Source organism: Vipera ursinii, assembly GCF_947247035.1.
Source record: "Vipera ursinii genome assembly, chromosome: 3".
NCBI classification, from domain to species: domain Eukaryota; kingdom Metazoa; phylum Chordata; class Lepidosauria; order Squamata; family Viperidae; genus Vipera; species Vipera ursinii.
Window position 1 is genome coordinate 2,201,729 of NC_139516.1, and position 22,763 is coordinate 2,224,491.

At 45.7% G+C, this 22,763-nt stretch overlaps 3 protein-coding genes across 4 annotated transcripts in view; all 3 read right to left on the bottom strand.

The window, feature by feature from the left end:
* The window catches only part of DNMT3B (DNA methyltransferase 3 beta), a gene marked incomplete at its 5' end in the record, with an annotated part of 480,157 nt that overhangs the window by 265,585 nt on the left and 191,809 nt on the right, over nucleotides 1-22,763 (bottom strand). The window lies entirely within an intron of this gene.
* Nucleotides 1-22,763, bottom strand: part of TM9SF4 (transmembrane 9 superfamily member 4) — a 127,613-nt gene that overhangs the window by 45,645 nt on the left and 59,205 nt on the right. The gene's annotated exons all lie outside the window — the stretch shown is intronic.
* HCK (HCK proto-oncogene, Src family tyrosine kinase) lies at nucleotides 1,858-22,322 on the bottom strand. Its single transcript, XM_083360897.1, has 13 exons — nucleotides 21,811-22,322; nucleotides 19,368-19,482; nucleotides 18,221-18,263; nucleotides 16,338-16,431; nucleotides 14,001-14,099; nucleotides 11,651-11,754; nucleotides 11,334-11,486; nucleotides 9,852-10,004; nucleotides 8,836-9,018; nucleotides 7,617-7,693; nucleotides 6,461-6,614; nucleotides 5,556-5,687; nucleotides 1,858-3,332 (listed from the first exon to the last, which is right to left on the bottom strand). The coding sequence occupies exons 1-13, from the start codon at nucleotides 21,846-21,848 to the stop codon at nucleotides 3,130-3,132; spliced, it is 1,548 nt and encodes a 515-aa protein (XP_083217023.1). The 5' UTR covers nucleotides 21,849-22,322; the 3' UTR covers nucleotides 1,858-3,129.

Genomic DNA, 22,763 nt, shown 5'->3' on the forward strand with positions numbered 1-22,763 from the left:
GACCCTTCCTCGTCCCCACCACGCCCGGGAAAAAGTCCGAGCTAGCAGCTGCAGCCCTCGGGGGGGGGGGGAAAGAACGGAGAGGGTTTGGGAAACGGAAGCGCTGATCCTTTCCCGCGTTTTTTTGGTTTTTTTTGCCCTTTTCTCCATCTTGGTTGCTGGCGGAGTGGGGCTCTTTCCGCCATCTTTGGTGCGGGCGAGTTCACAGTGGCGGCGGCGGTGGCAGCGCCGCCATTTCTCCCGCGGGCAAAATAGCAAGACACCATCTTCATGCGTGGGTGTGGGGAGCGGGCGCCATCTTTTTTAAGGGCAGTGCTGGACACCTCCAGGAGGTTTTTTTTTAAAAAAGGACTTTTAGAGCAGAAAATTTCTGTGGCCATCAAGAGCCAGTATTGGCTTAATGGTACACAGTCATCAGTATCAAACTTTAAGGGACATCTTCTCCACTACAGATGTATTTTTCCCCCATGCCCCTGGTGCCCTTTTGGATTAAACAGCTTTTAAGTGGCTGCTGCGGTCATTAAGCAAGCACTGTGGTCGTTAAGCGAGCCAATTCTGCAAGTTGAAATCGCCAAGGTTGAAGACCTCTGGTTTAATGTGTTGTATGAACTCGGCCACTGTGGCTTATCAATTATTTAGTGCCCCATGTTACGACCTGTTAAGTGAACCTTGCGCTCATGATTAAGCAACCTGGCTTCCCTTATTTGGCTTTGTCAGAAGCCAGATGGAAGGTTGCAAATGGTGACCACATGAACGTGGGACAGTGCAGCTGTCATCAGTACATGCCAGTTGCTAAGCATTTGAATTCTGATCAACTGACTGGGAAAGCTACAACGGCCAAGTGAGGAATGGTCATAAGCCATTTTTTTCAATGCCGTTGTAACTTTGAATGGTCACTAAATAAATAGCCGTAAGTTGAGGACAACCCATACAGTGGTTGAAGCCGATCTGGTACACTAAGATGAAATCAATCCCGTATGTAACTTGGTGTAATTGTTTTCTCCCACAATTAAGATGCGAAGTCAAGATTTAGCATTTGATAGAGATAGCTGCACATCGACCCTTTGACAGTTTCGTCCCTGGGCGAAAAAGGAAGAGGTGTTTTCTTCTGAAGACAGAAATAAAAATAAGGGAGATATTTGGAGTGGAAAAATGGTTCTCATGGAAAATAAGGAGTTCTTGAAGAAGAAAAAAAATGAAATCGCAGTACTCTGGTAGTTTGGAAAAGCAACAAGCGAAAACAGAATTAATCTTCAGGCATATCAGCAAATCATTAGAAATCAATCTGTAGGCCATGTTAATACAGGTACAATAGAATAGAATAAAAATATGGAATGGAATGGAATGGAATGGGGTGGAGTGGAATAGAATAGAATAGAATAGAATAGAATAGAAAATATGGAATGGAATGGAATGGAATGGAATGGGGTGGAGTGGAATGGGGTGGAGTGGAATAGAATAGAATAGAATAGAATAGAATAGAATAGAATAGAATAGAATAGAATAGAATAGAATAGAATAGAATAGAATAGAGGAATGGAATGGAATGGTATGGTATGGAGCAGAATGGAATGGAATAGATTAGAAAATAGAATAGAATACAATAGAATATCTGAAAGGTGCTTTTTCATGAGGCAACTGGACTTTCTTGTCCAATAGAATAGAATAAATAACAGAACAGAATACATAAGAGAGTAGAATAGAATATAGTATAGAATACAATAGAAAATAGAATACAGTACAATAGAATACAGTAGAGAACAGAACAGAACAGAACAGAACAGAATAGAATAGAATAGAATAGAATAGAATAGAATTCTTTATTGGCCAAGTGTGATTGGACACACAAGGAATTTGTCTCCGGTGCATGATCATAATCATAAAATGCATCATCATAAATCATAAGGTACAATACAATAGCGATAATTGTTGTATCTTATACAAAACAATGATAAGATACAACCATGATAATCAACTCCAAGTAAAAGCCAAGACTACTTTGATTTTTTTAATTTTAATTTTTATTGTAAATAATTAATTGTTCATTCTATTAGAATAATTATTGTTTATAGCTTACTTATTGTAAAATTTTATTTTAAAATTTGCCATTGTCTCATAATCGTCCCTAATTTGGACCTCTGCAGTTAATCAAATCTTTGTTAAATTCAGGCATATTTCATGTTCATTTTTATTTCATGTTCTTCCACATTTAGTCATCTTGCAATGAGAAATTAGCATTAGGAATCAGTTGGCAAAGCTTTTCTAAGAATCAAAACATATACAGGTATTCCTCGACTTACAAGCATTTGTTCAAAGTTGTAACAGTACTAGAAAAAGTGACTTGTGACTGATTTTTCACACTTACGACCGTTGCAGCATTCCCCCGTGCTCACGTGAACAAAATTAAGACGCTTGGCAACCGACTCATATTTATGACGGTTGTCCCGGGGTCACAGGATCCCCTTTTGCGACCTTCTGACAAGCAAAGTCCGTGGGGAAGCCAGATTCATTTAGCAACCAGGTTACTAACTGAACTGCAGTGATTCGCTTAATAACCACACCAAGGAAGGTTGTAAAGTGGGGAAGCACTCATTTAACAATTGTCTCACTTAGCAACAGAAATTTTGGGGTCACTTGTGGTGGTAAGTCAAGGACTGTCTGCGGTCATATCCCAACTTAATCATCCAGAGTTCACAATATATTTATTTCTCTCCTTCTCTCTCTCTCTCTCTCCCTCCCTTCCCCTCCCCCCTCTCTTCCTCTCCCTTCCTCATATACACACACACAATTTCTGTCTTACGGACACACACTTTCGGTTACACACACACATCTCAGGAACTTCCACCAGAATGCTGCGGCTTCACAACAGCCATTAGGATAAAATCTCTTCCCTTTTTGAAGCGGTTTCTGCTGACTGCAGTCTGATTCGTTTGCAGCAAAGAGCAAAGGGATTGCTTAATTCAGTTCCTAATCCAGCTGGGCTTGGGACGCAGCCTATGAGCCCTATTTGCAGGTAGGAAAAAAGTCTCTTGCCTCTAAACCGTAGATTCTCCACGCCGAAACCTTCCACTGCCGTGGCCTCGTGGGACAGCAGCACGCTGGCAACGCCAGTGTGGCTACGTGTCCCTTCTAAGGCTGTTGTTGGTACTGTTTTTCCGTGCCGGTGAAAAAGTCCTCCAGGATGCTCTGGATGTACTCAAAGGTGGGGCGATCCTCCGGTTTCTCCTTCCAACATCTCATCATGATCTCGTAGAGCTCCTGCGGGCAGCCCTGGGGACGTGGCATCCGATAGCCACGCTCAAGGGCGCGCATCACTTCCAGGTTGGTCCTGCCTGTATTGGACAAAGAAGGAGACGGGTGGAACATCCTGAGGTGCAAACCAACTCGGAAAATATCAAGAGAAGAGAAAAAGAGAAAGTGAGGAAGGGGATTCCTGCAGGTAACGAGGCACACACAGACCCCCTGTCATGCAGACTTGTCAGGGGTCCTAAAGTGAGTGGAATCATTGGCACAGTCAGGCTGGCCCTGAACTTGTGGGGTCCTGGGTGCTCTCTGAGCTGGGCTGCTTTCCAGCAGATGTGTCATTACTTAGCTAGGTAACATCATCAGGGCTAGAAGGGAGGAGGAGGAGGAGGAGAAGGAGGAAGAGAATTGTTGGGTCCTTGGTGCTCTGAGCTTGGTTGATTTCTTGCAAACGTTTCATGACCCAACTAGGGAACATCATCAGTGCTAGAAGGAAGGGAGGGTTTGCAGAGAGGAGGTGGAGGAGGATTGTGGGGTCCTTGATGCTCTCTGAACTTAGTAGGTTTCTTGCAGATGTTTCTTGCCTACAAGAAAACAACCAAGCTCAGAGAACATGAACCCCACAGTCCTCCTCCTCCCTCTCCTCCTTCTTCCACTTTTCCTTCTGCTTTCTCCTCCTCCTCCTCCTCCTCCTCTCCACAAACCCCACTCCCTTCTAGCCCTGATGATGTTCCCTAGATGGGTCATGAGATGTCTGCCAGAAAACAACCAAGCTCAGAGAACTCCAAGGATCCCACAATCCTCCTCCTCCTCCTCTCCACAAACCCCCACTCCCTTCTAGAGATGATGATCAACCCGTTTTATGACCATCATGAGTTGGGCAGGCCCCATAGCGTCCATAACTCGGGGACCGTACTACAAGAACGTTTGGAAAAAGGCAGAGGTGGCCTGGTACTTTAGAGGGTCTGAGATCTCAGTTTGAAATGAGAATTAGAAGAGCAAGCCACAAGGAACAGAGCATTAAAGTCACATTTCCGCGGCAACTTCGCCTTGCAAAGCCTACAGGAGGGAAAGGTGGCCCACAACAGTAGCTTGTTGTTATGGAAATTGTGTGCTGCAATAATGTGTGTTTCATACACAGCGGACACGCTCTGGTGTGGTCCACCTGGCTTGCGGAGGGCCTACAGAGAGATCCTCTTTCTGTTGAAAACTTAAACAATTCTGACCCTTTGGAGGGGGACTTTCCATCTCGTGCGCCAGGATTGCAGACGTCCGTTCCTAAGCAAACCTAGCCAAATGGGGAAATGCGTGTGGCAGCATCTCACTTCGAAAGCCACCCTTTGGACTTGTGTTGCAACAGGTGTTTTGCCACCTGCTTCCTCTCCAAGGGACAAAATGTGCATTGTTTCATCAAGGATATATATATTTTTTAGCCTTTTTTGCTACAGACAGGGGTAGGCAACCTTGGCTCTTTTATGACTGGTGGACTTCAACTCCCAGAATTCCTGAGCCAGCATGGGGGAACTGTGGGCCCTTCATGTCTTGAGGACTTCAACTCCCAGAATTCCTGAGCCAGCTGCCTTTTCTATCACACAGACTTAGGGAGATCAGTAAGATGATCGGGGGACTGGAGGCTAAAACATAGAAGGAGCAGCTGCTGGAATTGGGTACATCTAGTTTAATGAAGAGAAGGATAAGGGGGGACAGGATAGCAGTCTTCCAGTATCCATGGGGTTGCCACAAAGAGGAGGGACTCAAGCTATTCTCCAAAGTGCCCGAAGGCAGGACAAGAAGCAACGGATGGAAGCTAATCAAGGAGAGAAGCAACCTAGAACTAAGAAGAAACTTCCTGGCAGTTAGAACAATTAACCAGTGGAACTCCTTGCCTCCAGAAGCTGTGAATGCTCCAACCCTGGAAGTTTTTAAGAAGAGGCTAGACACCATTTTGTCTGAAATGGTATAGGGTTTCCTGCCTGAGCAGGAGGTTGGACTAGATGACCTCCAAGGTTCCTTCCAACTTTCTTTCTTTTTTCTTTCTTTCTATTTTCTTTTCTTTTCTTTTCTTTTTATTATTATAAAACTTTTATTCATTAAACATGAAACTCAGTCAACTGAACACACAAATTGACTGGCACTAATGGTTGACACGGGTTGCTGCCTGCATCCTAGGTATCAACCAGGTATCTCCTTAAAATGTAAGATGTTGTTGTTGTTGTTGTTGTTATTATTATTGGAATCTTGCTGGATTAAACCAAAGTAGGGAGGCCATCTTAACCATCTCCTAGGCAAGCTCATGCTTCCCTGGTACATACCTGGATATGGGGTCCGCCCGTAGGTGATGATCTCTATCATCAAGATGCCGAAGGACCACACGTCGGACTTTATTGTGAAGGAGCCATAGTTGATGGCTTCGGGGGCTGTCCACTTGATGGGGAACTTGGCACCTGCCAACAATCCAAAAAACAAGACAGTTAGATTTAGCCTGAAAAACGGCAGCTGGCAACAGCTAATGTTATCAGCTTGGCTTAGTGCTGAAGGTAGCAGAGAGTGAGTTGGGGATGCTGGGTTCTAGTCCCGCCTCAGAGAGACCACATCTGGAATATTGCACGTAATTTTGGTCACCATACTACAAAAAAAGGATGTTGAGACCTTGGGGGGGGGGAATGTTCAGAGAAGAGCAACTAAGATGATCCAAGGCCTGGAGACTAAAACATACGAAGAACGGCTGCAGGACTTGGGTTCGGCCAGTCTAAAGAAAAGAAGAAATGGGGGCGACACGATAGCAATATTCCAGTATCTGAGGGGCTGCCTCAAAGAAGAGGAGGGGGTCATGTTATTCTCCAAAGCACCAGAGGGAAGGACGAGAAACAATGGATAGAAACTGACCAAGGAGAGAAGCAACCTGGACTTAAGGAGGAACTTCCTGACAGTGAGGACAATCAACCAGTGGAACAACTTGCCACCAGAAATCACGGGCACCCCATCACTGGAGGTTTTTAAGAGGCTTCAACTTCCAGCCAGCAACTCTCCAAACTTGGCCACTTTAATTCCCGGCTGGGGAATTCTGGGACTTGAAGTCCACAACTCTTAAAGTGGCCAAGTTTGAGGAACCCTGATCTCAGGGGCTCTCCAGTTGGGGAGGAAGGGGGTAAAGTCTAACCCGCATCGTCCATCAACGTGGAGGATGCACACACGAAGGTTGCACCGGCTTTGTTACCTTCCCGAGCGGTGTACTCATTGTCCTCTATCACACGGGCCAAGCCAAAGTCCGCAATCTTGCAGACCAGCAGGGCCGACACCAAGATGTTGGCGGCTCTGAGGTCACGATGGATGTAGTTCCTCTTCTCGATGAAGGCCATGCCTTCCGCCACCTGCCACCGGGAGGGACATCGCCGTTAAAGGGGGAAGACCCGAAAAAAGCCGCGTCTTTACGACTGATTTTACAATAGTCCTCAACTTATAACTGGCCGGAAGGAATCATGGATCCTCTCGCAAAAGATACGACCTAGATTCGAAGTTTGGATGGCCAGTCCCCCTCCGGCCACGTGTACCACATTTGAAGACTTGAGATCCGGGTTGTCCAACCTTGGCAACTTTAAGAGCTGTTGACTTCAACTCCCAGAATTCCCCAGCTAGCCCTGCTCTCTCTCTCTCTCCCTCCCTCTCACTTACTTTCTCTCCCTCCCCCTCCTTCTCAAGACTCCATCTCTCTTTCTCTCTGTCACACTCCATCTCTCTTTCTCTTTCTCTGTCTCTCTTTCCCTCCCCCTCTCACACTGCCTCTCTTTTTCTCTTTCTCTCTGTCACACTCCCTCTTTCTCTCTCTCTCCCTCCCCCTCTCACATTCCCTCTCTTTCTGTCTCTCCTTCCCTGCCCCCTTTCTCTCCCTCCTTCTTTCTTTCTCTCTTCCTCTATATACACAAACACACACACACACCTCTCTATATCTATATCTCTATCTATCTCTGTTTCTATCTATCTATCTATCTATCTATCTATCTATCTATCTATCTATCTATCTATCTATCTATCTATCTCTATATCTAATCACATATTCTATGATCAATAATTATCTATCTATCTATCTATCTATCTATCTATCTATCTATCTATCTATCTATAATTTTCTGGAGGGAAATTCCTCCAGTGCGCTCTGATTAAATAAATGCTGCAGTGAACCCTGATTATTGGTTTTGGGGTCCTGCGTTGAACAGCATATATATATATATATATATATATATATATATATATATATATATATATATATATATATATATATATATATAGGATCTCCTGTTTGAGAGGAGCGGGTTGGACTAGATGACCTCCAAGGCCCCGTCCAACTCTTTTATTCTGTTATTCTACACACTCACTTGGGCAGAGAAGTCGATCAGCTTGGGGAAAGGCTGCTCCTGGCCTTCCTCGCTTTTCAAGAAATCCAGCAAGCTGCCTGTGGAGACAGAGGAGACTCTTTTAAGACAAGTGGGACATTTCTGGGGGGGGAACCCTCCCCAAACTTTCTTATTTCGATTGGTGGCCCCCAGGGGGAGATCCTTCTCTGTGGGCGCTCCGGAGCTGTGGAATCAGCTACCGGTTGAGCTCCGGATGGCGCCCGATCTTCGCTCCTTTCGTCGCGATCTTAAGACATTTCTGTTTGTACAAGCCGGCCTAGCCTGAGGGGGAGTGTTGGGGTTATTTTATTTTTTGTTTTTTAACTTTTCTGGGGGTTTTTAGTGTTGTATTTATATTGTTTTTAACTAGGGCAATTTGTTTAATCTTTTTTTAATGTTTGTATTCACTATTTTATTCTGCCCTGTGAACCGCCCTGAGTCCTCAGGGAGAAGGGCGGTATATAAATGTTATTAAATTAAAATTATTTCGAAGAGTCCAAGCTTACTGGGAATAGAATAAAATAGAAAATATGGAATTGAATGGAATGGAATGGAATGGAATGGAATGGAATGGAATGGAATAGAATAGAATAGAATAGAATAGAATAGAATAGAATAGAATAGAAAATATGAAATGGAATGGAATAGAATAGAAAATAGAAAATATGAAATGGAATGGAATAGAATAGAATGGAATAGAATAGAATAGAATAGAATAGAATAGAATAGAATAGAATAGAGAATATGAAATGGAATGAAATGGAATGGAATGGAATAGAATAGAATAGAACAGAACAGAGTAGAGTAGAGTGGAGAGAAATGGAATGGAATGGAATGGAATAGAATAGAATAGAATAGAATAGAATAGAATAGAATAGAATAGAATAGAATAGAATAGAATAGAATAGAATAGAATAGAATAGAATAGAATAGAATAGAATAGAATAGAATAGAATAGGAATAGAACGTAGAATAGAGTAGAGTAGAGTAGAGTAGAGTAGAATACAACAGAACAGGACAGGACAGGACAGGATAGGATAGGATAGGAGCTGGAAGGGACCTTGGAGGTTTTCTAGTCCAATTGCCTCAGTTGTGGTCGTAAGCTGAGGACTACCTCAATTGTGGTCGTAAGCTGAAGACCAAGTCGATGATGGAGGCTGCCAGGCTGAGATAAGCCACGATGGGCCATGCTTGTCCTCACCTTTCTCCATAAATTCGGTGATGATGAAGATGGGCTCCTCCTTGGTCACCACGGCATGGAGCCTGACCAGCTTGTCGTGCTGGAGGGTCTTCATGATGTTGGCCTCTTCGAGGAAGGCCTTGACCGTCATGCTGCCCGGCTTCATGGTCTTCACGGCAACTTTCGTGTGTGCGTTATAGACGGCTGTGGAAGCAGGAAAGCCAGGCTTTAGAAGAGGGGTGGGGAATGATGGCTTGTGGACTTCAACTCCCAGAATGCCTGGAGCAGCCATCCAACGGAGGAGAATATTGGTGGCCCCAACTCAGCGTGCCTGGCTGAGGAATTCTGGGAGTTGAAGTCCACAAGTCACATTGAAGACCCCTGAAGTGAGGAGTCCTTGGTGCTCTCTGAGCGCAGCTGTTTTCTGGCAGACATTTTGTTATCCCACTACGTAACAGACTCCCCTGCTACAACTGAGCATATTCCCTAGCTGGGTCATAAAAAACGTCTACAAGAAAACAGCCAAGTTCAGAGAGCACCAAGGACCCCACAGTCCTCCTCTTCCTCTTCCTCCTCCTTCCCCCTCCGCCTCCTTTTCCTTCCCCTCCCTCTCCCTTCTAGCACTGATGATGTTACCTAGTTGGGTCATGAAATGTCTACAAGAAAGCAACCAAGCTCAGAGAGCACCAAGGACCCCACAGTCCTCCTCTTCCTCCTCCTCTTCCTCCCCTCCCCCTCCCCTCTAGCACTGATGATATTCCCTAGTTGGGTCACGAAATGTCTACGAGAAAGCAACCAAGCTCAGAGACACCAAGGATTGCCCTGGGACAATGGCTTCCAATGGGCAGCCATGTAAATTTCCAATGGGCAGCCATGTAAATTGACTGACTGACTGACTGAGAAATATCTCCCTTGGGAATTGTGGTGGTGGGTTTTAATGGTGTCTGCTTTGCAATCGAAAGGACACGTTCAAAACCCAAAGTGGCACAGCAGAGAATGTTGGTCGGATCCAAGCTCCCGGACTTCCTGGACCTTACCCATCCAGACTTCTCCAAATTGTCCGGCCCCCAACTTCTTCTCCAGTTGTAGGGATCTTCTGGGGATTTCCCACGCATCCTTCTCCCAGGGTTTTTCCGGTTTCGGCAACACGCAGGGGTGGGTCAGCTTCTGGCACAACCCGTCGGCTTGGCCTGAAAGAGACCCCAGAGGACATTGCAGGACCGGGGTGTGTGTGTTTGTGTGTGTGTCATTTTTCTAAACTAGTGTTTCTCAGCCTTGGCAACTTTAAAGAATGCTAACAAACTTTAAGATGGCTGGACTTCAAGTCCCAGAATTCCTCTGCCGGAATGCTAATAAGTTTTAAGATGGGTGGACTTCAATTCCCAGAATTCCTCTGCCAACTAATCTTAAAAGTTTATTAGTATGCTGGCTGGGGGATTCTGGGAGTTGAAGTTCCCTGGAAGGTAGCCAACTCAAAGGGCGCACCCAGAAATATGAGAGAGAGAGAAAGAGAGAGAAAGAGGGAGAGAGAGAGAGAGATTTTGCCTTGTCACCTTTACAGTCCAAGAAACTAGGGTTCTTTCTCAGATGTTGGCCAGAAGTTCTTTCCTGCTGTGGGCTCAGGGGCCTCTTATCTCAGCGATCTCCCAAACGTGGCCACTTTAAGATTCTGGACTTTAAGTCCCAGAATTCCCCAGTCAGCAGATCTCCAAACTTTGCCACTTTAAGACTTGTGGATTTCAACTCTCAGAGTTCCCCAGCCAGCATGTTAACGTACTTTAAGATGGGGGGACTTTAAGATGCACTGGCTAGGGATTTCTGGGAATTGAAGTCCACCCATTTTAAAGTTCATTAGCATTCCGGCTGAGGAATTCTGGGACTTGAAGTCCACCCATCCTAAAGTTTATTAGCATTCTGGATGAGGAATTCTGGGACTTGAAGTCCACCCATCCTAAAGTTCATTAGCATTCTGGCTGAGGAATTCTGGGACTTGAAGTCTGCCCATCCTAAAGTTTATAAGCATTCTGGATGAGGAATTCTGGGACTTGAAGTCCACCCATCTGAAAGTTCATTAGCATTCTGGCTGAGGAATTCTGGGACTTGAAGTCCACCCATCCTAAAGTTCATTAGCATTCTGGCTGAGGAATTCTGGGACTTGAAGTCCACCCATCTGAAAGTTCATTAGCATTCTGGCTGAGGAATTCTGGGACTTGAAGTCCACCCATCTGAAAGTTCATTAGCATTCTGGCTGAGGAATTCTGGGACTTGAAGTCCACAAATTTTAAAGTTGCCCAGTTTGTAGACCTGGGTTTTATCTGATGGCTGATCTTCCTCCTCTCTCCCACAGCTGTTCCCACACGCGGTTGCAAAGAGGCTGGGTCACCCTCTCCCCACCCCAGTTCCTTGTCTGTCAAAAGGGGTGGATTTTTTAACCCTGGAGCCAACGGACGGACATTTCTTTCCCCCACCTCCTCCGGTGTAAAAACATGGCTCAGAAGCTGCCAGTTTTGGAGACTCACCTTTGTAATGGCTGACCAGTTGCTGCAGAGTGCTGAAGTTGCTCTTGGTGGAGATGTAGAAACCCCCGTTGTCCAGAGTTCGAATCTTGTAGTGTTTGACCACATCCACTTTGTTTTGGGAATCGAAGTCTCTTATGGAGAGGGAGTAACTCCCTGGGTCAGGACAGAGAGGAAGAGGAGCGAGAAGCGAAGTCAATTATTATTAGTACTTTTATCTACCTCTCAAAAGAGAAGCAGACTTGGACAGACGCATACCCATACCCAATTCCTGCAGCCGTTCTTCGTATGTTTTAGTCTCCAGGATTTTAGTAATCTACCTTTAGTTGTTTCACTGTCTCGGATCATGAACGAGCCAATAAAGTTTCCCGGAGCCAGCAGGTGACGCTCAGCATCCTTCCGGCTCATACCTGTCAGGAACCACCTAAGGTTGATGAGGAACAGACAATTAGAACGAAATAATGCATAAAATCCTTTCTCAAACTCTGCTTCCCCATGTTCCCTCCTGGCATGAGAAAGGTTCTTGGATAAACTTTTAAGAGCACACTACACAGGTAGCCATTTGTCTGAAATGGTATATAGGGTTTCCTGCCTGAGCAGGGGGTTGGACTAGATGACCTCCAAGGAATGGAATAGAATAGAATAGAATAGAATAGAATAGAATAGAATAGAATAGAATAGAATAGAATAGAATAGAATAGAATAGAATAGAATAGAATAGGAATGGAATGGAATAAAGAATAGAACAGAACAGAATAGAATAGAAAATATGGAATGGAAGAATAGAATAGAATAGAATAGAATAGAATAGAATAGAATAGAATAGAATAGAATAGAATAGAATAGAATAGAATAGAATAGAATAGAATAGAATTGGAAGGGACCTTGCAGGTCATCTAGTCCAACCCCCTGCCCAAGCAGGAGACCCTACACCATTTCTGATAGATGGCAGTCCAGTCCCTTTTTTGAAAGCCTCCAGTGACGAAGCTTCCACATCCTCTGGAGGCAACTTCTGTTCCACTGCTTTATTGCTCTCACTGTCAGAAAATGTCTCTTTATTTCCAGGTTGAATCTCTCCTTGATCCGTTTCCATCCATTATTCCTTGTTTGGCCTTCGGGTGCTTTGGAAAATAGGTTGACTCTCTATTCTTTGTGGGACCCCCACCCGACATATTGGAACACTGCTGTCATGTTCCCCCCTCGCCCTTCTCTTCGTTAAACTAGACCTACCCAATGCCTGCAACCGTCCCTTCTGTGTTTTAGCCTCCAGTCCCCTGATCACCTTCTTTGCTCTTCTCTGCACTTTTTCTATGGTCTCAACATCTGTTGTATAGCCTGGTGGCCAAAACTGGTTGCCGTATTTTAGGTGTGCCTCTGTGGCTGCTGGGAACCTCCGTTCCTCACCGTTGAGAAGGTCATTCCAAAAGACCAGCATCTCACCCATCCTTGGAGAATTCCAAGGGTTCTCCAGCAAACCCCTGTGTCATCTTCTCCTGAGCTAAGGGGAATCTCCCGAAAAGGACTTGTTGGGGATAAAACTTTGGCAGCTACGTGTCTCTGCGTTGCAACTTGCCTTTACATTAAGGGGTGGGGTGGGGGCGGAGGTGTAACTTTCGAGTGGACAGATAGAGAAGCGAAACCATCTTTGGTTCAGCTGCAGACAGCGAGAGCTTGAAGCCTTGTCAAAGGACACCAGAACAGGTGTCGATTTGGTTGCCATAACGAAGTTGACTGGTTGATATGGATGATGAAAGATGTGTGTTGGCTGGGAAAACTCTCCAACCTTTAAGTCTATGAATTGGTGTGGGAACCTCAGAGTTAGTTTTGCTTCAACGATAACCACACAGTGTATTCAATAAACGGCAAGATTTTTCTAAACGGAAAGAACCCTGGAGTTTTATTTGTGATTCTCTAGCTCAGGGGGAGGCAACCTTGGCTCTTTTATGACTGGTGGACTTCAACTCCCAGAATTCCTGAGCCGGCCATGCTGAGGGGAAAGGGAGAGGTTTCCAAGCTGAGCCATGCTGGCTCAGGAATTCTGGGAGTTGAAGTCCACCAGTCATCAAGGGGGCCGTAGTTCCCCCATGCTGGCTCAGGAATTCTGGAAGTTGAAGTCCAGGAGTCATGAAGAGGCCATAGTTCCCCCATGCTGGCTCAGGAATTCTGGGAGTTGAAGTCCACCAGTCATGAAGGGGCCATAGTTCCCCCATGCTGGCTCAGGAATTCTGGGAGTTGAAGTCCACCAGTCATGAAGGGGCCATAGTTCCCCCATGCTGGCTCAGGAATTCTGGGAGTTGAAGTCCACGAATCATGAAGGCGCTATAGTTTTCCCCATGCTGGCTTAGGAATTCTGGGAGTTGAAGTCTACGAGTCATGAAGGGACCAAATTTTCCCCCATGCTAGCTCAGGAATTCTGGGAGTTGAAGTCCATGACTCATGAGGGGGCCATAGTTCCCCCATGCTGGCTCAGGAATTCTGGGAGTTAAAGTCCACGAGTCATAAAAGAGCCAAGGTTGCCTACCCCTGCTCTAGATGGATGTTGACAGGACTAAAGCAGATGAACACTTAAGCCCATGTACCTCTACAGTCCAGAGCTGAAATCAGAGGGAGATCTAAAACCAAGTGTTCTACCAAGAAGGTCCTTCCCTTTGATAGGCTGAGAGAACTTACTCTTCTGTCTCCAGTGAGTTGACCTTGGCCACATAATTGCTGGGAATGTAGCCCAATTTGCCCGTTGAAAGGGCCTTGGCTCGCCACCACTCTCCTGTCCTGGAGAAAGAGAAGGGCAGAATTAGCTATGTTTTCCAACTTCCTCAAAACATAGCCAAGAGTTAGCACTCTTGGGGGAAGCTCTGGGAAATTCCAGAAGTGGGGGAAGGTCTAGAAAGTCCCCAAAAACAAACACCAGAAGAAGACATTGGCAATTCAGTGCTGCATTGTTGCAAAGGGACTCCATGGATTTATTTTTTTATTTTAATCCTATTTATATCCCGCCCTTCTCCGAAGACTCAGGGTGGCTTACAATTTTTTAAGCACAAACCAATGTGCTTAGCAATAGCCTTCATTCTATGTATATGCCTGCTTATTAGGGCTTTTGGGGGCCCCCACAAGTGTCATTATTACAAAGTCAGCTTATTGCCCCCAACAATCTGGGTCCTCGTTTTACCTACCTCGGAAGGATGGAAGGCTGAGTCAACCTTGAGCCTGGTGGGATGCGAACCTGCACTAATTGCAGGCAGCTGGTGTTACTTAAGGAGGCATTAGCCTACTGCTCCACGGAATAAACAGGAGTCATCCATCCATCCAAACATACATAGATTCATTCATCCCATTCAACCATCCATTTATCCATCCATCAATTGAACCATCCATCCATCTATCCAACATCCATCCATGCATTCATTCATCGGTCCATCCATTCACACACACACACACACACACACATTCAGCCATATATCCATCAGAATACAGCATAACAGAGTTGCAAGAGACCGTGGAGGTCTTCTAGTAGTCCATTTCCCTGTACCGTTCCAGACAAATGGTTGTCCAGTTTCTTCTTCCAGTTTCTGACCCACCCGGAGGCTCTAACCCAAATTCTCAGCCAGGTTTGACACGGGAATAAAAACAAGGCTGGAGTGCACCATTGTTCCTGCTGGTTCCTCTCCAAAGGGAGGAGATCTGGGAGAGAAACTCTCCTGGGTGGTCAACAGTGTGCAGCCTCACCGAGCTCTCTCCACGGGGAAGAAGGCACAAGGGCCACAGGCTCAAATGGGAGAGGAGAAGATCTGAGGGTAGAAGATCTCCACGGTTCCTTTCCCTAAGCTTCCAGGCCTGAGGAAAACTTGGTGATCTCTGAGCTTGGTTGTTCTCCTCTAGACGTTTCTTTACCCAGCCAGATAATGTCATCGGTGTTAGTAAGAAATGGGATTTGCTCCCAATTTACCCTATTCCTTACTAGCATGGATGAAATGACTGAAATGTCTGCAAGAAAACAACCAGCTCGGAGAGCACCAAGGACCCTACAGTACCCCTCCTCCTCCTCCTCCTCCTCCTCTCTACAAACCCCATTCCCTTCTAGCACTGATGATGTTACATAGCTTAGTAATGAAATGTCTGCTAGAAGACAAGCTCAAATAGCACCAAGGACCCCATACTTCTTCTTCTTCTCCTCCTCCTCCTCCTCCTCCTCCTCTCTACAAACCCCATTCCCTTCTAGCACTGATGATGTTACATAGCTTAGTAATGAAATGTCTGCTAGAAGACAAGCTCAAACAGCACCAAGGACCCCATAGTTCTCCTCCTCCTCCTCCTCCTCCTCCTCCTCCTCCTCCTCCTCCCACTCCCTTTTAGCACTGATGATGTTACCTACTTGGTTAATGAAATGTCTGCAAGACAGCAACCAAGCTCAGAGGATACCAAGGACCCCACATTCCTCCTCCTCCTCTTCCTTGCAAACCCCACTTCCTTGTAGCACCGATGATGTAACTGAGTTGGGTCATGAAATGTCTGCAAGGAAACCACCCAGCTGAGGGCACCAAGGACCCCACAGTCCTCCTCCTCCTCTCTGCAAACCCCCTTCCCTTATAGCACTGATGATGTTCCCTAGTTGGGTCATGAAAGGTCTGTAAGAAAACCCCCAAAGTCAGAGAGCACCAAGGACCCCACAGTTATCCTCCTCCTCCTCCTCTATTGCCTTCTAGCACTGATGATGTACCCTAGTTGGGTGTATGAAACGTCTGCAACAAAACCCCCAAGCACCAAGGACCCCTCATTTCCAACTTGATGTACAAAGGTTCTCCTTTATCAGATTCTAGGATTCTGTGAATCAGATTCCCCCCAGAAGCTACTTACTTTTTTATTATTATTTTAATCCCATTTATATCCCGCCCTTCTCCGAAGACTCAGGGCGGCTTACAATCTAAGCACAAATCAATGTGCTTAGCAATATTTACGGTGTATCATTTCTCAAAAAGCTATTCGACCCTCCAAAAGACCCCCCAAACTTACTTCTCGAGGATCTGGAGATGATCGCCTTTCTGGAAACTGAGGTCCTCCTTGTGAATGGCTTCATAGTCATACAAGGCCACGGCGATGAAATCCTCTGGGGGTGGGGGAAATGAGAAAAGGTTTAGAGTGGAGACAGAACAAGACACACATACACACACACACAGAGAGAGAGAGAGAGAGAGAGAAATATTTACACTATATGCCTCTAGAGTCTAGACAGAGCTTCAATTACATCCTCCTGGCCACCATCTTTACAAAAAGGGACCTCTGTGACATTGATAGACAAATGGATGTCTATGAAGACAATGTTCTCCAGGAGGACCTAGGAGGGGAACCCAGCCTAGATGCCTACAGGGGTTCAGTTACATTGTCCTGGCCACAATCTCTGTGACATTAGCAGACCAATGAGTTCAGAATACAATGTTCTTCAGGAGGATCTAGGACTAGAACATAACCTAGATGCCTACAGGGATTCAATTACATCGTTCTGGCCACCATCTTTTACAAAAAGGGACTTCTGTGGCATTGGTAGAGCAATGAGCTTCTCAGAAGACAATGTTCTCCAGGACGATCTAGGATTGGAACCCAGCCTAGATGCCTACAGGGGTTATGGTCAAAAATACAGAGATGGTAACTGTGGCGATGCTCTTAAAGCACCCATGTTTACCTGCCTGCAGGTAGAACTTCAATTACAACCTCCTGGTCACCATCTTTACAAAAAGAGACCTTTGTGGCATTGATAAGACTAATGGATGTCTATGAAGACAACGTTCTCCAGGACGGCCTAGGACTGGAACCCAGCCCAGATGCCTACAGGGGTTCAAGTTACATCCTCCTGGCCATCCTCTTTACATGAGGGGTCCTTGGTGCTCTCTGAGCTTGGTGGTTTTCTTGCAGACGTTTCGTGACCCAAACGAGGTAACATCATTAGACTAACACTGATGATGTTACCTCGTCTGGGTCACGAAACATCTGCAAGAAAACCACCAAGCTCACAGAGCATCAAGGACCCTACAGTCCTCCTCCTCCTCCTCTCCACAAACCTCACTCCCTTCTAGCACTGATGATGTTCCCTAGTTGGGTCATGAAACGTCTATAAGAAAACAGCCAAGCTCAGAGAACACTAAGGACCCCTTTGGTCAACCCTGAAGTACAAATATTCTCTTTTATTAGTACCACCTTTACAGAAAGGGACCTCTGTGACAGTGGTAGACCAATGAACTTCTCAGGAAAAAAAAATATTTCCCAGGAGGATCTAGGACTGCAACCCAGCCTAGATGCCTACAGGGATTCAAATACATCATCCTGGCCACCATCTTTACAGAAATGGGCCTCTGTGACATTGGTAGGCTAATAGGCTTCTCAGAAGACAATGTTCTCCAGGACAATCTAGAATTGGAACCCAGCCCAGATGACTACAGGAAATGGCCAAAAATGCCAAGATGGCAACTGTGGCGATGCTCTTAAAGCACCCACGTTCACATGCCTCCAGGTAGAACTTCAATTACAGCCTCCTGGCCATCTTGACTTTTTTGACCATATTTGCAGCCCAATGGGAGATACATACTGTTAGATACTGGGTTCTTTGCTTGATTGACGAGACGAGGCGAGTGAGTTCAGCAAGAATCATTCTTTATTTGGTTGCAGGAACTGAACTGAGAAACCGGGCTGCGAATGCAGCAATTTATACCCTGGCCTCTAGATGGCGGTCAATAGGTTTAAAGCAACCTATTGCCGCTCTAGAGGCAGCCAATGGCGGCGCTGGAGACCGGTTGTCTGAGGAGTTGGGAGCCGTTAGCCAGCTTCCCTGCTTAAGCAACCTTCCAGCAATTAACCCCACGTGATATATTTAAGTAAGACAAAGCCCAATATGTTACACATACCATCCACCGGTAGGATCTTGGGTTCTCTGGATCCTTTGCAGTCCTGGAATGCAAAAAAAAAGTATATATATTAATTATTATTCCTTAAGCCAGCGACACTTTATCAAAAGCTTATCCCTTTAGCAGACAACGAATAAGATCAAGGTTATCTTAGACCAGGGGCAGGCAACCTTGGCTCTTTTATGACTTGTGGATTTCAACTCCCAGAATTCCTGAGCCAGCATGGCTCAGCTTGGAAACCTCTCCCTTTCCCCTCAGCGTGGCTGGCTCAGGAATTCTGGGAGTTGAAGTCCACAAGCCATGAGGGGGCCATAGTTCCCCCATGCTGGCTCAGGAATTCTGGGAGTTGAAGTCCACAAGCCATGAGGGGGCCATAGTTCCCCCCTGCTGGCTCAGGAATTCTGGAAGTTGAAGTCCAGGAGTCATGAAGGGGCCATAGTTCCTCCATGCTGGCTCAGGAATTCTGGGAGTTGAAGTCCACAAGCCATGAGGGGGCCATAGTTCCCCCATGCTGGCTCAGGAATTCTGGGAGTTGAAGTCCACGAGTCATCAAAGGAGCCATAGTTTCCCCATGCTGGCTCAGGAATTCTGGGAGTTGAAGTCCACAAGCCATGAGGGGGCCATAGTTCCCCCATGCTGGCTCAGGAATTCTGGGAGTTGAAGTCCACAAGCCATGAGGGGGCCATAGTTCCCCCATGCTGGCTCAGGAATTCTGGGAGTTGAGGTCCACAAGCCATGAGGGGGCCATAGTTCCCCCATGCTGGCTCAGGAATTCTGGGAGTTGAAGTCCACGAGTCACAAAAGAGCCAAGGTTGCCTACCCTTGTCTTAGACGCAGAGATGATAATTAGAAAAAAAGAACATAGCCAGCTTTGCAAGGTCCTGAGGTCACGAGATCCCCTTTTGCGACCTTCTGACAAGCAAAGTCAGTGAGGGAAGCTGGATTGACTTAACAATTGTGCAATTCACTTAACAACAGCAACGATAACCCTATCTGCCGTTGCCAGAAAGGTAGCACAGTGGAGTACGACTCACAACAACCGCCTGGCTCAGCCACAAATCCTGCTCGTAACTGTAGCTGTACTTCGAGGACTTCTCGGGCTGGAAGAAGACACACAAACACGGATACACAAGTACGCCAGACTTACAGGGTGCTTGATGGTGGGTTCTGTGGTATAACGGATCTCCAGAGTCGAGTTCGACTTCTCTATCTGCTTCTCCTTTCTTGGGAAAACGTTGAATTTGGATTCTGTGCAGCCCATTCTGGGAAGAGAGAAGGAAAGACCGAAAGATGAATACTGCCATTTTATTCCCCTTCAACGGTCAAACAAGTGAAATGGACAAGGCACAATGTCTGCACGTGAGAACACAGTTCAACTGGGATTTCACCCAGCTTTCTCCATCTCTCCTGGGACTATTCCTTTCCCAAATAGTTGCCCCTTTGTGGGAATTCATGCTTGGAATCTATTTCTTTGTGACAACTGCAGTAAGTACTCAGTCAGCAGATGGCAGTGTTTACAGGCTTGGATCTATAGTATACTGTATACTCTATGCTCCTTTGTTCTAAGTACAGTTTCCTGTTACAGTTAAAAAAAATAGTTGAGCAGTAAAGCACATGGTGACTGTACTCTTGGCTTGCTCAGTGGTGATATATATAAACAGAATTTCTTTTTTTAAAAAATCTGTTGTTTTTTTAAGGTAAAGGTAAAGGTTCCCCCGCACGTGCGTGCTAGTCGTTTCCCACTCTAGGGGCCGGTGCTCATCTCCGTTTCAAAGCCGAAGAGCCGGCACTTGTCCGAGGACATCTCCGTGGTCATGTGGCTGGCATGACTAGACGCCAAAGGCGCACGGAACGCTGTTACCTTCCCACCAGAGCGGTCCCTATTTTTCTACTTGCATTTTTACGTGCTTTCGAACTGCTAGGTTGGCAGAAGCTGGGACGAGTAACAGGCGCTCACTCTGCTACGCGGCACTCGGGATTCGACCTGCCAAACTGCCGACCATCTGATCGACAAGCTCAGCATCCTAACCCACTGAGCCACCGCGTCCCTTATTTTTTTTTTACATAATCCCTAAATACTTGGTACACATTGTGTGGCCTGGGTTTATATTTAAAAATGATCAATAACGATTAGTTTCTATAATTCTGTAGTCCACATAGTAGCTTTCTCTTCTTCCAAAAACGTTCTCTTTTGCCAACCTTGAATTAATACAATTCTTGTTATTTAGGGAAATGACAATTCAATATAGACATTTTTCTAACATTTCTTCAAATAATAACCACATTGATATAAAGCTTTTATTTCTAACTGATCGTCTTGATTGCCTTATCGTAGATCCCGTTTAAAATTCTTATTTAAGTTTGTTTTCCCCACGATATTTGAAACATTCCTACTGGTTAAGATTTTCTTTACAATTTAAGCTAGAATAAACAGAATTTCTAACACTCAAATTGCCCTTCAAGTTGCAGTCAATCTGTGCAGGAAATCCTCCTTTAGAAACCACAATTGGGGAGCAGCCACTTGGTCGTTAAGCGAAGCAGCTGTTAAGTGAACCTGTAACTGCGCTTGCAACCTTCTTCCTTTGCTTCACGGACCTGCAAAAGTCATCAGTGTGACGACGGGCGGCAAATTGGCTTTCTCATCACCCTCGTACCTGCGAACGGTCGCTAAATGAGGCCGTCGCTAAAGGAGGACCACCTGTACGAAGCGCAATTTATACTCTGTTCCTCTTTTTAAAAAAGTTTTATTAGTTTACGGCACACGATGCGATGAAAGTGCGAAAGTAAATAGCGAAAGAGGTGGGGAAGAGAAAGGGGAGTAGAGACTGTACGCTTTTTTTTTTTACAGCCACCTGCAAGCCACTTCCAGATGTTGTCCTTGAGGTCGAAATAATAATAATAATAATAATAATAATAATAATAATAATAATAATAATAATAATAATAATAATAATAATAATGAAATTTTGATTTTGGGTTTTATCAGTTAATTAGACTCGATGTTATCAAAACGGCTAGCTTATTTTATTTTGCAAAAGTTAAAAAAAAAGAGAGAGCTTTTATTTTTTTTATTTTTAATTCCATTTACATCCCGCCCTTCTCCGAAGACTCAGGGCGGCTTACAAGCTTAGCAGTAGCCTTCATTCTATGTATATGCCTGCTTATTAGGGCTTTCACACACACCCCAAGCGGCATTATTACAAAGTCAGCTTAATTGCCCCCAACAATCTGGGTCCTCATTTTACCTACCTGGGAAGGATGGAAGGCTGAGTCAACCTTGAGCCTGGTGGGACTCGAACCTGCACTAATTTGCAGGCAGCTGGTGTTACTTAAGGAGGCCTTAGCCCACTGCTCCACCAAGGCTCTTATAAGTTGAAGTTGATGCTCTTCTTTTCTGCACTAAAGGGAGTCCCCCCCCCACTTTTTTTTCCTCTTCCCTACCTCACTTCCCTTTTCCCTTCCTCATCTTTTTCGCTCTTTAGTTTGGCGCTTTCCTCGCATCGTCTCTAATTTCTTTTCTTCTCCTCTTCCACAGAGCCTTCTTCTACGTCGTACCACCCAAAATTTAAGGACCAACTCGGCGGTTTTACCTCTCTCCTTTGCAGGTTTTCCCCCACTTTCCGCCCATCGAAAATCAGACCTACACGCCGGGGATCGGTAGCCAGACGGGGAGCCTATAAAATGCAATGAATTCATTCGTTAAATGGAAATAAAAGATATCCAGCAGAGATGCAACAACAACCGCCCGCCAGGGAAAACAATGGCCCAAAGCAGCCAGGGCAGGGGATAGAAGAGCGGATCTCTTCCTGTCAGTTGAGTGATGGGCAGGTGCTTTTTCTCACAACAAGACCCACCCAGGCAGAGAAGGCCATGGTGCGGGGGGGGGGGTTGACGGGGGGGGGGAACAGGAGAAGAAGCCAGGCAGTCAGTATCACACCCCCTTTAACAACAGCTGCAAAACTGTTGGTTGATAGTTCCTGAAATTGGACTCTCCAGCTGTTACTCTAAGCCAGGGGGTCTTCAAACTTGGCCCTTTGATGACTTGTGGACTTCAGCTCCCAGAATTCCTCAGCCAGCCTCCATTTTGTTTGTTAGATTTAAGACAGGGTCTTCAAACTTGGTCCTTTGATGACTTGTGGACTTCAGCTCCCAGAATTCCTCAGCCAGGCACGCGTGCCTGGCTGAGGAATTCTGGGAGTTGAAGTCCACAAGTCATCAAAGGGCCAAGTTTGAACACACACACACACACACACACACACACACACACACACACACCGCTCTAAACGAGTATTTTCCAAGCTTGAAGAGGGGTGGATTTCAGCTCCAGAATTCCCCAGTCAGCGCGGGGGATTCTGGGAGTTTCTGGCTGGGAATGGGAGCTGAAGTCCACATGTCTTCAGGCTGCTCAGGCTGAGAAACACGGGTCTAAGGAACCAATGACAGACTGCTTCTTCTCCTTCTCTTTCTCCTTCACCTCCTTTTTCTTTCTTCCTCCTCCTCCTCCTCCTCCCCTTCCCTCCTCCTCTTCCTCCCTTCACCGTAT

What these genes read in the sequence shown, in the direction of transcription:
- HCK (XM_083360897.1), bottom strand. Translation starts at nt 21,848, where the DNA reads ATGGGCGGAAAGTGGGGGAAAACCTGCAAAGGAGAGAG. An exon ending in AACTCACTGGAGACAGAAGA is followed by an intron (nt 11,755 to 14,000) that starts GTAAGTTCTCTC and finishes CATCAACCTTAG; the next exon opens with GTGGTTCCTGACAGGTATGA. An exon ending in ATTTGGAGAAGTCTGGATGG is followed by an intron (nt 9,019 to 9,851) that starts GTAAGGTCCAGG and finishes CTGCTTCCACAG; the next exon opens with CCGTCTATAACGCACACACG.